The sequence below is a fragment of the Linepithema humile genome, chromosome 6 (genome assembly GCF_040581485.1).
Source record: "Linepithema humile isolate Giens D197 chromosome 6, Lhum_UNIL_v1.0, whole genome shotgun sequence".
NCBI classification, from domain to species: Eukaryota; Metazoa; Arthropoda; class Insecta; order Hymenoptera; family Formicidae; genus Linepithema; species Linepithema humile.
Window position 1 is genome coordinate 10581207 of NC_090133.1, and position 14894 is coordinate 10596100.

A 14894-nucleotide genomic window follows, 5' to 3' on the forward strand; every position below is an offset into this window, starting at 1 on the left:
ATCCATACGAGATCATCGGGGTCCTACGAAATAATCATTACGTTGTTCGTAAAGTTGGCGAACGAGAGGGACCTCTTCAGACTTTGTCGTCCGCGGATTCTATGAGGCCAAGGGTGTGCGATGACGGATAGCATGGGCGACAGCGACGAGGAAATTGATACTGGCGAACATTCGAGGCGAATGTTCGGTCAGGACGGCCGAATGTAGGAATAAATAAATAGGAAAACATAATTCATCTTCTAAGTGATTTGAAAAATAATGTAACGGGCGTGCGAGGATGTCGATGCGTGGGGAGATGTTTTGTTTTGAGGCCTGAGCGAGTAGGCAAGCGAGCGGGCAGAGTGAAGGAGATCACCGAGCCGAAAAGACGAAAAGACGCGTTTATTAAGTGTATCTGCATTATTTAATATATATCTCAAAATTTTAAAAACTCTGTTTCTTAGTGAAAACACCTTACATTTATATAAGCAAAACAAGCATTATACATGTAATTAAATTACATATTACATTTTTGTTTATTATCGTATGTAAATTAACGTATAGCAATATAATTAGAAATAATTAGAAAAAAACATGTATTTTTTTAAGAATAAATAAAAATTATTACTAAATATATTAATAAAAATATATTAATAAAAATATAAAAATATATTAATAAAAATTGTTTAACCTAAATTTTGTATTTTTAAAAGTAGTATTTTTACTTTTATACTTAAAGTCTATATGTAATATTTGGCAAAATTCATAAAACTAACTTAAACTTTTGATACCTCATGTAAATTTATTATCGCCATTTATTTAATAGATATAGTTAATTAGAATAAAATATATTTGAAATAATAACAAAAATAAATCTTTCTGCAAAATTAACAAAAAAGTTATTTCAGTCTTTTATGTACTTAAATTTTGTACTTCTTATTTCATACTTAAACTAAAATTTTAAACTTTAATAAAAACCTTGTAATTTATCTTAGCAATCAAAGAGTTGACGTTAGAAGACAAACTTCAAATTAAAAAACATCATTATTTTGTTCTTAACTTGTTCTCTGTTACACATGAGAATTATTTGATTAATTTGGAACGAATACAATCTCTACTCGAATCAGACCATGGAACCAATAACGAAACCGCGACTACTCAATCTTCGAGTACAACATCTTCTAGTATGCCAACATGCTTACAACAAGCAAGACTGCCTCGCATAGATCTTCCGAAGTTTAATGGAACGCCAGCTGATTGGCTGTCCTTTAAGGATCTATTTCAAGCCTTAGTACTCGATAATTCTACACTAACTCCTGTTGCAAAATTACAATATTTGAAGACAAGTCTGACTGGTTCGGCAGCACCTTTACTCAAGAATACAACTCTTATAGCGGATAATTTTGAAAAGGCCTGGCAAAGTGTAATCTCCTTTTATGAAAATAAACGCCTGCTAGTCAACGCAGCACTAAATTCGTTACTCACGGTCAGAAGAATGACCAAAGAGTCAGCAAGCGAGATGGAGCAACTATATACACAAGTTTTACAAATTCACCGCTCTTTGGAAACATTACAAAGACCCGTCTCTATGTGGGATGACTTTCTGGTGTTTATAGTCTCACAACGATTTGATTCTGAATCAATCAAAGCCTGGGAACTTCATCTGGGAAGCTCAAAGAATCCACCGACATGGACTCAATTGTGTGAATTTTTGGTAACTCGATTACGTTCACTTCAAGCACTAGAGAAAACACGATTCGGAAAACCTCACGTAAAACGTTATACAAATGCTATCAAAGCACATTATCAAGGAAAGAACAAGGAAAATATTCCTAACAAGAATTACAAGTGTTTAATTTGTTCAGGGAATCATCATACGTCAATTTGTTCGCAATATTCGTCCAAATCAAGAGCTCAAAAATTAGCACTCATTGCAAAGCACAAATTGTGTTACAACTGTTTGGGGCCTCATAGAATAATCAATTGTTCTACTACTAGAAGATGTCAGAAATGTGGTAAGAGGCATCACACCACTATACATCCTTGCACTACTCAACCTGCAAAATCAACGGATAATAACCAAACGAAACAACCGGAAGCTCAAGTGTTGCACTCCAGCACTGGACATAAATCCATCTTATCGCAGACTCTTCTTGCTACCGCTCAAGTTCTGATTTTTAGCCCATACGGTAACTTTGCAAAATCAAGAGTATTAATCGATCAAGGTTCCGAAATTTCATTAATCACGGAAAGATTAGTTCAACGACTTAGATTACCTCGTATTCGCTCATTTGTACCATTGATTGGAATCGGAGAACAAACCTCTAATAAAACTAAAGGACTAGTCCATTTTAAAATAAAACCACACTTTCGATCCAATTACAAGATATCGGTGTCTGCGCACATTTTGCCTAATCTTACTAGCTCAATACCTACTGTGGAACTTGCTCAAGAATCGTGGTCTCACTTAAACGGGTTACTACTAGCAGATCCTCAATTCTGTTCACCCGGCCCAATTGATATTATTTTGGGAGCCGACCTTTATGGTCAAATCATAGAAGAAGGAATCGTCAAGGGACTGGCTAACTCGCCTATAGCCCAATCTACAACATTAGAATGGATCGTTTCTGGACCAACAAGTAAAGGAGGCTCTCAGCAAACACTACGGAGCTATTACATATCTAGCAACGAAGAAATTTGTCATCTCATGCAGAAATTTTGGGAAGTGGAATCAGTTCCCGAAACTCACCGTAACTCTTTGACCGCTGAAGAACAAACTTGTGAGAATCACTTCATAGCCACGCATTCTAGAGACACCCACGGAAGATATATTGTTAAGCTGCCTTTTAAGAGTTCAGTCAAGAATTTAGGTGATTCTAAACGAAAGGCAACACTCCTATGCAGCAAACTAATAAAACGTTGTTCAACTGACTCGAAATATGCTCAACTGTACTCAGAGTTTATGACTAAGTATCAGAAATTGCGGCACATGATACAAGTGCCTCTTTCAATGCCGGAACCTGACAATGCTTTCTACCTTCCTCAACGGAGTCTGGAAAGAAAGTAGTCTTACTACGAAACTACGAGTTGTATTTAACGGATCGAGTCCTACTACATCAGGATGTTCCTTGAACAATTGTCTATATTCAGGGGCTAAATTACAAGTAGATATATTTGACGTACTACTTTGGTTCAGACAGTTTTCTTTCGTATTTTCAGCTGACATCGAAAAGATGTTTAGACAGATCAAAATTCATCCTGACGATTGGAAATATCAGCGTATTATTTGGTTGGATCAGAATCAACAACTCACTCCCTATGAACTTACGACAGTCACCTATGACATGGTCTGTGCACCCTTCTTGGCCTTACGGGTGATTCAACAACTTACACAAGACGAGGGAAGCAGATTTCCTCAGGCCTCTTCTACCATAACAAGGGGTAGATACGTAGACGATATCTTTGGAGGCGCGGATTCAATTACTGAAACGCAAGAGCTTGTAGAACAAGTAAAACAACTCTGCATGGCGGGCGGTTTTCCTTTACAGAAATGGATTAGTAACGAGTCCACAATATTGAATTCTATACCGCTCAAAAGTCGTCTTGACTCTTCTATTATACGTATCGATGATAATCTTATTGTGCATTCGCTTGGCCTTTTATGGCATCCTGCGACAGACAATTTTGGCTTCCTTTCAGAACCGTTTAAAACGGAGATCGTTACCAAAAGAAACATGCTTTCTACTATCGCAAAGGTTTTTGATCCTTTAGGATTTCTGTCACCAGTTATGGTAACCGCCAAGATATTACTTCAAGAATTATGGACCTTGCGACTTGATTGGGATCAACCCTTACCATCTAACATAGTCAATGAGTGGACTAGATTTGTCGAGAACTGTAAGACGATACCTGATCTCAAATTCCCAAGATGGCTTGGTACCACGGCATCTCAGTCCTTGGAGATACATGAGTTTTGTGACGCTTCATCAAGAGCAATGGCTGCTGTTGTTTACAGTCGAACAATTTCTACAAACGGACAGATTCACATTCAGCTTGTCTGTTCAAAGACGAAAGTCGCACCATTAAAGAGATTGACGATCCCACGATTAGAACTATCAGGAGCCGTTCTGTTGACCAAGCTAGTATCACAAGTACTTAGAGTTCTCCAAAAGGAGGCTCTTAAAATCTATCTTTGGACAGATTCATCCATAACGCTTACCTGGATCTCGAATCATCCATCACGATGGAAAGATTTCGTACACAATAGAGTGTGCTTTATACAAGAAACTCTACCTTCAGCTAGTTGGAACTTTGTCCCTGGTACAGAAAATCCAGCTGATCTTGCCACGAGAGGAATAACTCCTAGTCAACTTACAGAGACGATTACTTGGTGGCAAGGCCCTTTATGGCTTATGCACGAATCCCAACAATGGCCTTTCTTTTCTCAAGAAGAATTAAGTGGAGAACAACTTGAAGAACGACCAATCAAAGTCACAACTGCTTTAACTCAATCTTCACAACCATGGAATTTACTATATCGATATTCAAGCCACAATAAACTACTGCGGGTTACCGCCACATGTCTTCGCGCAGTGGCACGTTTTAAGAACCCGAAAGAGCCATCAATTCACTTTCCGATAACTCCTACAGAATTAAAACTTGCTAAGATTTTCTGGATAAGAACAGTACAACGCTTTGCCTTTTCACAAGAATTAAAACTTTTGTCGGAGGGTAAGTTACTACCAAAATCTAACCCTCTAATTAGACTTACACCATTTATAGATTCATTGGGCATTCTACGCTTAAGCGGACGTCTTCAGTCATCTGACTTACCTATTGATGTTAAGCATCCTGCGATTTTACCCAAGAATTCTGGATTAACATCGCTTGTTATTACCGATGCTCATCTGAGATCACTCCACGGAGGAACACAATTTACTGCCGCATTTACTCGCGAAGAGTACTGGATTATTGGAGGAAAAGCCTCCGTTAGAACTCACATATTTCAGTGTGTAAGATGCACTAGATTTAGACAGAAGAGAGCACAGCAGTTAATGGGGCAACTTCCATCTGATAGAGTCTTACCTTTAAGGCCCTTTCAACATACAGGGGTGGACTATACAGGTCTCTTCGTCATTAAGACTTGGAGAGGAAAGAACGCTCGTAATTACAAAGCCTACGTAGCTCTTTTTGTTTGCTTCACTACTTCCGCTCTTCATCTTGAATTGGTTACCGATTACACTGCAGATGCATTTATATCTGCATATAAGAGATTCTCTGGACGACGAGGAATCTGTGCTACACTCACCAGTGACTGTGGTACCAACCTAAAGGGAGCAGATGCCGAACTGCAACGTTTGTTTTCTGCCGCATCCGAAGAATCTCAATACCTGGCGACCTTATTGGCAAAGGACGGAACTTTATGGAAATATAATCCTCCTTCAACGCCTCATTTCGGAGGCAAATGGGAAGCTGGCGTTAAGTCAATGAAGTATCACCTCAAGAGAATCATGGGAGATACCCTCCTCACTTACGAAGAAATGAATACACTGTTGATTCAAGTTGAAGCTGTCCTTAATTCTCGACCTCTGTGTCCATTGACGGATGATCCTGAAGATCTTACTGCTCTAACACCTGGTCATTTCCTTATGGGATGCTCTCCAACTGTTTTACCTGAGCCCTCACTTGAAATCGAGAAGTCTTCACGACTGTCTAGATGGCAATTACTACGGAAGATGTTGGACTCTTTATGGTCAAGATGGTCAAAAGAATACTTGCAACGCTATCAGTCCATTTATAAATGGAATCAACCAGAGACTCCTATAGTAGAGGGTTCCATGGTCCTAGTTGTCGATGAGAGATATCCTCCCGCCAAATGGCCTTTGGGTCGTGTTATAAAGGTCTATCCTGGTCCAGACGGACTAACACGAGTTGTCACTGTCAAAACACAAACTTCTGAATTAAAGAGACCTATCACAAAGCTTTGTCTTCTTCCGATCGATAGAGATCTTACTCATTCGTTCGTTAACAACGGTTAACGAAGGCGGGCGGAATGTTTGAAAAGTAGCGCTCGCGCTCTAATATCATAAAAAGACGAGAGGCGGCCGTCCGCGAGCGGCGCTCGCGAGGCTCTTGCCGAGCTTGCAGGAAGAGAGGTGGGGATACGTAGACAATAGAAAAGTGATCGCGGTCGATGCTCGCTTAATACGCATCCTTCCTTTCTTTTTGAGATTTCTACGTATCCGCGACAAGATCAAGTTCAGTTGTACTATGTACAGTGTACAACCGTGTTTCTTTGCATTATTGTTAGAAAGTTGCAACGCCATAAAGGCGTATCGTTACGTGTGCCGTAGGGTACATGCTGTTCTTTGCTGTAAATAAACGGTAGTTACATCGCCATTAGGGCGATGCTGTTCGTCTTTTTTCAAGTGACTAAGATATTGTATTCGCGCATCTTATTGCGCTCATTAAGCAATCTGTTACATATTCCCTTCGGGGCGTATGCTGTTCTACGCTATTCTTAGCGTTTGTCACCTCAATCTTGAGGAGCATGCAGTCTGTCGCAAATTAAGCGACTCACGTGCCATTGCTGCACGTACTGTTTTTACGCAGTTCAAGGGTCCGTTACGACGCCATAGTGGCTTACGGCCCTTCGCAAGATAGACAGTTACATCGCCTTTCGGGGCGCATGTTGTTCTTCTCTATTTTTTAGAGACCTGAAAACCAAAGAAAGATACCTCGTCATTGGGACACGTAATTACTACAATAGAGGCGATGCCATATCCATGTACAGGAACGAGTCTAGATGACTAAGAGAGGAACGAATAATTGGATTATTCGTGAGTTATTCGTGAGTTATTTTATAACAACATTGAAGTCCAGACTCAATTGTAAATTGCGTCTTTCCTATTATATTTCCTTATGGTGAGTTAATATAATTCCATTTATAATTACTGTCTTGAGAACGAGTATGCGAATATCGATTACGAATATTCTAGTGAATATTATACTCAAAAACATTCATATTACTGTTGTTCGATTTGATATTCAATTAAGTCTTCCTTGATGATATATATATTGTATCTTTTGCAACGTTACTCTATCATTTAACTTCTATGTTTATGTGAGAAACCTGAGACTCATGATGAGTTTATGCTTAAGCTTATATCTCATCTACGTTTTTTTTTGTATTTTGATTTTATTACTTGTGACGTATTTTGCCTGAATTGTTAGATAATAGACTTAGATAATAGACCTGCACTGATCTTTTTGGATTTGTTGAAAGACTTTCTTTTTCTAAAATGTTCAGTTGATGGATTGGTTTTCTTACTGCAAGTTAAAATAAATACAATTAATCAAATAAATAAAAATTACTTTTATGAAATACATTTGTTTACCTTAATCTGATTCCGATGACACATTTTGAGTATATTTATTTTCCTTGTTATGTAAATATTTTTCTAAAATTTTACATTTTTGCTTTTCAATTTCTAATATTTCAGCACGTAATATTTTTTTTTCTTTTAATTTGTTTTCTGCCATCTCGCGTCGCTGTTGAAGCTCTTGCTCTTTAAATGCAAGTTGTTTTTTTTTTCAATTTTATCAGTTCTTTTTTGTTTTCCATAAAAGTAGCATTTTTCTCATTTTTTATACGATCACGTTCTCGTTTCATTGTTAAATGCTGAAGCCATTGTTTTTCTAGCTCAATTTTTGTTCTTGCGATTTTGGACGCTACTCCACAAGCTAAACGTTTCTTTTCTTTGGAATTAATATCAGTCTTATTTAATGAAAGATTGGCAGTATTCTTTTTCAGTGACTTGTCGGAAGATTCATAACTTTCTTTTTCCAAATGTTGCGAACTTGATGGTAAACATGAAGATTGAAAGGAACGTTTTTTGTTAGATGGTTGAGAATATGCTTTGTCTTTTTTACTATTAACTTTGGATGATACAGTATAATTCTGATTGGCAACATCGCTTTTTTTACCAAAAATATCATCCATAGTTTGAAACCATTCAAATTCAATATTTCCTCTTCCCGATTTAGAAAAATTGTCAATTATTTCTTTATACTTTTTTAGTAAAGCATTCATTTTTCACCTTACTTGATCACTTGTCATCTATAACAAAAATAAATTAATTTATAAATAATTTAATTTGCAGAAAAATTATTTAAATATAGTAATGTTACACCCAAAAAAAAATATTCTACTAATAAATGGAGAATTCCTCTAAGCATTTCCTCTACGCAATATTATCTTATATAAAACATATTTCTCTTCATGTAACATGTATTTATCTATAAAAAAGTGGATGCGTGAGATATGATTAAGAGTAAATTCCTCTAAAGAAAATCCTACTATAGTAATTTGAATAGCTTCTTGAAATAAGAGAATATGTAAGATATTCGCGGACCGCGCATTTGTTTGAAATAGATTGTCATTTATTTGCTACGCGAAGTGTACGCCATCAAAGTGCAACGCAGTGTGATGCAACGAGCTTTGTGCCAGTGAGTGTTTAGTGCTACAAAAGAAATATGAACGAAGTACAAGAATTTTTAGAAAAAGCACATTTAGGCGAGTACTGGCCCGCATTTGAGAGTAAGTATTTTTTTATATTTTGAGTAACTTTTACTTAAAAATTTTATCTACAATGAAATAATAAATTGCATGGTTAGGTTTATATTTGTATTACATGTTCATCAATTTCTTTTAACTGCATTGTCCATATTATTATTTCTTTTGAGTTTAGAGTTTAGATATACACACACGCACGCACACACGCACACGCACGCACGCATACACTTTTGGTTTTCGGCTTTGAACTTTTCTTATAATTAATATCATATTGGTCTTTTATGTTTAGGAGATGCAATAACTACCATAGATAGGTTATGTTTAATATCAGCTAAAAAGGCAGAGGAATTATTGCCTAAGTGGGGTGATCAAGCTGAATTTTTTAACAGAAGAAATGCTTTACAAGCCAGTACTTCTAAGAATTTAGTTTTTGATGTAGAGGTACAAGCAAGGAAGATTTGTAGACATTCCAAACGATTATGCATGTAATAAAATTGTTTGTATTTATTTGGGTATTTTGTTATAGGTTGATGAATTTGGAAACTGTAGCATGCCATTTGTAGATGTTAACACAGATAATTGTCTTGATATTGTGAACACTCCTTTACGCCAATTAGATAATATAGTAAGGATATATATATATGTATATTATATACATTATATTTTATATATAAAATATGTATATAGAATATGTATAAACATTTTAACCTTTTAAGATATAAAATTAGTAGCTAAATTCTTGTGTTTTTGATATTTCATGTTAACATTGTAGGAAACATGTAAACAGAGAAATGATTACTCTCAGCTCGAATCAGCATCTGATTCAGGAGTAAATAGTGTGAGTGATGGTGAAACAGAAATTTTGTTAGCTAATCAAAACGGAAAGAAACGACAACTATCGTCAAAGTTAGAAAAATCTAAACGCTATCCTAAAAGACTTGCATTGTGGTTCACAAGAACGCAATTTCAAGAGTTGGTAAACAATATATTAAATTGTTGCTCAGAATTAAATAATTATATTTAGTATTAAAAGTGCCATTAAAATTTTTTATTTAATTATACTTATATCTGATATACATTTCCATAATATATTTTTTATTTCAGAATATTGAGAAAGTAATAAAGGAACATTTAAAAGGTGATGCTGTTCTAATTTATTATAAAAATAATGGCATTTTAAATGGAGAAGCAAGAGGAATATTAATAGAGATATTAGCAAGTTGTATGATAAAAATTAATATAAAGTAAATTTTTTTACTACAATATTATAACTTTATGCATATTTAATGTTGCTAATATCTTTCTTTTTTGTAGCCCTACTTTTGAAGAATTTCAAATCGTGTCCAAAAAATTATGCGAATTATTTCCAACTGAGACTGAGGTAAAACTTTTTTATCTATATATTCTGAATCTGATAATTAATATTATCACGAGTAAACATAATATTTTTTGTAAATATATTGTAGGCTACATACGTATATGAACCTTTTGCAAATGGTCCAAAGCAAAAAAATATCGGGGGAAAATTAGCTGATAAAGTGAGAAATATTAAGTCTATGTTGAGGAGACTTGGTGCACTTAATCCAGCCAATTATCATAAATATTCAAATTCTACACAGAATGAAAATGATGAAAATGAGCCCGATACGAATACATCTAAAAGTATTTAAATTCAATTAAGATTATTAACTGCTAAGAAATATTTTTCATAGAATATGATAAATTAATTGCCTCAAAATTGTGCTTAGTAAATGAAGATAAAGTGCAAGCAGCGATTCGATGGCTGAAAATAAGTCGAGAACCTTGGACTGATGTTTTAAATAATTGGGATCTAACTTATGATATTAGACAAAAAACACTACTAGATCCGAAAGGCGGAGGAGACAAACCACTTTCGGTGACGGATTATTTTTCTGAATGGGAGGTTTTGTCTTTGCCTCAAGGATATACTCTTGTAAATATATTAAGTATTTTAATATTATTTGTTTAGTGTTAACATTCTCTATTGTTTTCTTATTATTTCTTATAAAAATAAATATCTTAATTTTCCAGCTTGATCGTGACTTTAAGAAGAAATATCCTGATAAGGATTTAGCGCTTCTTTTGGAGTGGGAAATATTTATTCTCCTTCTCAAACAACTTTTAAAAGCAGAAGTGAAGGATTCTTATGGAAAAGCACAACTGAAGAAATTGGACGAGCTGGATGATGGTAAGTATTTTTCAAGAATGAATAAATAAATAAAAATTATTTATTGGAAAAAATCCTTGTGTCATATGTATTTACAGCAAAAGTTTTCTTTTATCTATCGTAGCAAATTCTGTCACTGCTGTTATTCTTCACTTACTTCCACATTTAGTTCCACCTCGACAACTACAGAAACTTGATTCTGGAGAAAAGATAAAGGCAAATATAGCTGAGGCAAGAGATGCTTTTGTGTTCCATGTGACAGTAAGTTAAATTTTATTGATATACTTTATTATATTCTTCAAGATGCATGGAATATTTGAACGTGCTGGAAATGATTTGAAAATTATGTGACAAAAAATAAATTTATTTTTTTTTAATTTGTGGCAAATTATTACACACACACGCGCGCGCGCGAAGTTGTATGACTTTTTTGTAAAATAGAGATATAGTAATAATTTTTTTATCTTATCTTTGTAGGTGCCAGGAGATATAAATCCAGCTATCCAACGGAGGCGTGCTGTGGCTTTAAAGCTTAAAACTAGAGTTCAACCTTTTGTTCTTCTTGTTGGGCCTACGGTAGAACAATACGAGATTTGTTATGTGATAATTGATGAAGTCAAATATTAATTTAATAATGTGTTGAAAGCCTTCGATCAATGTTTCAAAGCAATACAAGTTTTGATGACTGAATATTCATATGAAGTAAGAGGTGTGTGGCTTTTTATTCAGCAAGCTTTGTATCGCATCTCCACGAGGTATGATAAAAAGAATTCTAATGTCAGTGCGCTTGTCAAAACCTTTGAAGCTCTTCGAACAAAAATTGCAAATGAAACTGACAATGAGCAAACACCTCATTGAGGTCTTCCGTTTTACTTTAAATTTATAAGTCTAATTGTAAGTCTTTACAGAGCATATCTTTTAAGTAGATTCCATTTAAAAATTTTTTTGCATAATTATATTTTTTATTTATTATATATATGACATATATTGATATATTAATTTTAAGTTAATGTAAGAAGAAATCAACCTGTGATTTAAAAATTATTTTAATTTTCTAATAGATTACGTAACTCTTGTTTAGTTGTATAAGTTTTAACTTGTGTGTTCAATTTTGTTTTTTATAATGGAGATATTATGTTTTATATGTAAAAATCAATTTAACTCAATCGAAGCTCTGATGGCACACATCAAAGTATACCATGTTACAGCTGTTCATACTGCTCTTAGATGTTCTGCACCTAATTGTTTTAAAACTTGTCCTTCCTTACGTGCATTCAAAAAACATTTACTTAAATGTTCTTTCTTACATAAAAATTGTTCACAAAAAGAAATTCAATCTTTTGATGCTTGTCATGTTTCTGATGTTGTCCAGATTTCAGATGCTGATATGCATCAGCATGTTTTTGAATCAAATACGTCAGAAAATAATTCAATTTCAGTTTATGATGTTAAAAAAGCTTTAGTGGATTCTACGCTTGTTTTTGTATCAAAATTGTATGCCTCTAATACTTTGAATCGGGCTCATGTTCAAGAGATAATTGATGCTGCTTCAGAATTATTATCAAGTGGATACTTAAATATTTTAAAAAATAAAGTTTTTAACATGTTAAGTAAGTTTGATTATACTAACGAAGAACTTAATGAACTTTCTTTTATGTTTAATGCATGTGATAATATTTTTGCTGGCCTTCACAGTGATTATGAAAGATTAGAAGCATTAAAAGAAAGTGAATTCTATATAGCTCCTACAAGCTACGTGATTGGTAGTCATTATAGGCCTAGAACACAGGAGAACAAGACAGTAATGAGTCATGAACTTGATACTGGTTACTACATTTCTATAAAAAAAGTTTTGAAGCATTTTTTGGAATTACCAGGTTGCCTTGATACGATTATTTCGAATTTAGAGTATTTATCTCAAAGAGATGAGCCTTTTTCAAATGTTGTGCAAGGAGAGATGTGGAAAGAAAAAGTGGCTAAATATTTTCATAACAAAACAGTACTTCCACTTAATTTTTTTTTTGACGATATGGATCCAGATAATATCACAGGATCTCATGCTGGTCACCACAAATTAGGAGCACTTTATTACAATATTGCTTGTATACCTCAAGATTATGCCTCAAAACTTAATAATATATTCTTGGCTTCTTTGTTTCTTTCAGATTGTAAAGTACATGGAAATATGAATTTATTTAGACCAGTTATTAAAGATTTAACATATCTAGAAAGAAATGGATTAATTATAAAAACAAGCTCAGGGGAAAAACAAATTTATTTTAGTTTGTGCCTCTTGTTAGGTGACAACTTGGGAATTCACTCTATTTGTGGTTTATCTGAGGGATTCAATGCAAACTATCCATGCAGAATGTGCAAGCATCACAAGAATGAAATTGCATCTCTAACTGCTCTTGATAAAAATTAATTAAGAACAATGCAAAATTATGCTGCTGATGTTTTGTTACAAAATCTTACTGCGACTGGTATTAAGGAAAAATGCGTTTGGGATGCTATTCCCAGCTTTTCTTTTGTACAAAGCATTAGCTTTGATATTATGCACGATCTTTTGGAGGGAGTATGTGGTTATGACTTAGCACTTATACTTTTTGATTTAATACATGATAAAAAATACTTTTCCCTGGAGACTCTGAATAATCGTATAATTTATTTTGATTATGGTCCAGTAGAGTCAAAGAATGCAGTATCACCAATTAAAAAAGAGCATCTTATAACTGGTAAACTTAAGTTCTCTGCCTCAGAAATGTTGTGTTTTGTCAGATATTTTGGATTAATGCTAGGTGATTTAGTTCCTGAAGATGCTGAAAGTTGGCATCTTTATCTAAAATTAAAATCAATTATAGACATAGTTACAACGTCTTATGTAAACCTTCGATCACTTAGTTATCTGAGCATTCTTATTTCTGAACATCATGAAATATATCTTACTGTCTTTCCCAAAGTTACACTTAAACCTAAGCATCATTACATGCTTCATTATCCTGAAGTTATGCGTAGAGTTGGTCCTTTATGGTCTGTCTGTTGCCTTCGATGGGAAGCCAAACACAGACCTCTTAAGCAGGCAGCCTATGCTACAAATTCTCGTAAAAACTTGCCTTTGACTTTGGCGATAAAACATCAATTAAATTTGTGTGCCAGATTTTTATCTAGAAAGCCTTTGGGTGAAAAATATTCTTTTGGAGTTCAAGAAGAAGTTAGTATTAAAGATATTAAAAATTACCGATTATTTTATGATGTTCTGCCTAAGAATTTAAATGAAATTATAAACACATTTTCATGGATTACAATTTCTGGTACTATTTATAAAATAGGAATGTGTGTAGCTGTAATGTTCCACAAAGACACTGGTTATCCTGTGTTTGGTCGAATTAATCTTATCACATATTGTGAAAAATCTGATGCTGTGTATTTTCTCTTGTGTATGTTTGAAACGGTGGATTTTGTGGAACATCTTTGTAGCTATGAAGTTATTGAAGATTCCTCTGAATGGAAATTTATTAAATTTGATGATCTAATAGTATTTACACCTTCTCACTGTAGAGTTGGAGCAAGAAGTTTTTCTAATTATATAACATTCCGTCATGCGTTTGTGTAAAATAATATGTATTTATAATATTATACTTTATACTTTATGATATATTTATACTTTATAATATATTATTATATTTTATAATATATAGTATATAAATCTCATTTTTTTTCATTAAAAATCTTTCAAAAAACAAATATTTATTTAATTCGACATCTGCTTTTAAAAATCATGTATAATTTTGTGTCTTTTCAAAAAGCTTTTCTTTCTTTCTCACGTATAAATTCGTATATTTTTAAAAACTACTTTTTGAATTACTTCTTGAAAACCACGTAATCTTCAGAAAGCTATTTAAAAACGTATTTTTAAAATCGCTCTAAAAACTACGTAACCGCTTGAAATAATTTTTACTCAAGATTACATGGTTTCCAAAAAGTAATTCAAAGAGTGATTTTTGAAAATATACAAATTTATACATGAGAAAGAGAAAGAGGGAGGGAGAGAGAGGGAGGAGGGGAAAAGAGGGGTGAGGGAGAGAGAGAGAGAGAGAGAGAGAGAGAGAGAGAGAGAGAGAGAGAGAGAGAGAGAGAGAGAGAGAGAGAGAG

The 14894-nt window shown here is 34.0% G+C and overlaps 4 protein-coding genes across 5 annotated transcripts; all 4 read left to right on the forward strand.

Moving 5' to 3' along the window:
• Positions 1-1165: 1165 nt before the first annotated feature.
• Positions 1166-3046, forward strand: LOC105679560 (uncharacterized). The gene has a single exon (XM_012379635.1). The coding sequence runs from the start codon at positions 1166-1168 to the stop codon at positions 3044-3046; it is 1881 nt and encodes a 626-aa protein (XP_012235058.1).
• A 166-nt stretch (positions 3047-3212) lies between these two features.
• LOC105679561 (uncharacterized) lies at positions 3213-6017 on the forward strand. Its single transcript, XM_012379636.2, has one exon. The coding sequence runs from the start codon at positions 3213-3215 to the stop codon at positions 6015-6017; it is 2805 nt and encodes a 934-aa protein (XP_012235059.2).
• On the forward strand, positions 5520-11619 carry LOC105667501 (uncharacterized). 2 transcript variants are annotated; one of them, XM_067358496.1, is made up of 11 exons: positions 5520-8578; positions 8844-8995; positions 9081-9179; positions 9327-9530; positions 9659-9798; positions 9869-9935; positions 10021-10216; positions 10303-10508; positions 10607-10763; positions 10912-11003; positions 11220-11619. In XM_067358496.1, exons 1-11 carry the CDS (start codon positions 8515-8517, stop codon positions 11367-11369), a joined length of 1527 nt encoding a protein of 508 aa, XP_067214597.1. In that variant the 5' UTR covers positions 5520-8514; the 3' UTR covers positions 11370-11619. The 2 variants fall into 2 exon arrangements, with proteins under 2 accessions (XP_067214597.1, XP_012214751.2); XM_012359328.2 differs by having other exon boundaries at positions 5522-8578; positions 10867-11003; positions 11220-11369.
• A 1542-nt stretch (positions 11620-13161) lies between these two features.
• Positions 13162-14889, forward strand: LOC137000903 (uncharacterized). Its single transcript, XM_067358497.1, has one exon. The coding sequence runs from the start codon at positions 13177-13179 to the stop codon at positions 14353-14355; it is 1179 nt and encodes a 392-aa protein (XP_067214598.1). The 5' UTR covers positions 13162-13176; the 3' UTR covers positions 14356-14889.
• The last annotated feature ends 5 nt before the right edge of the window (positions 14890-14894 follow it).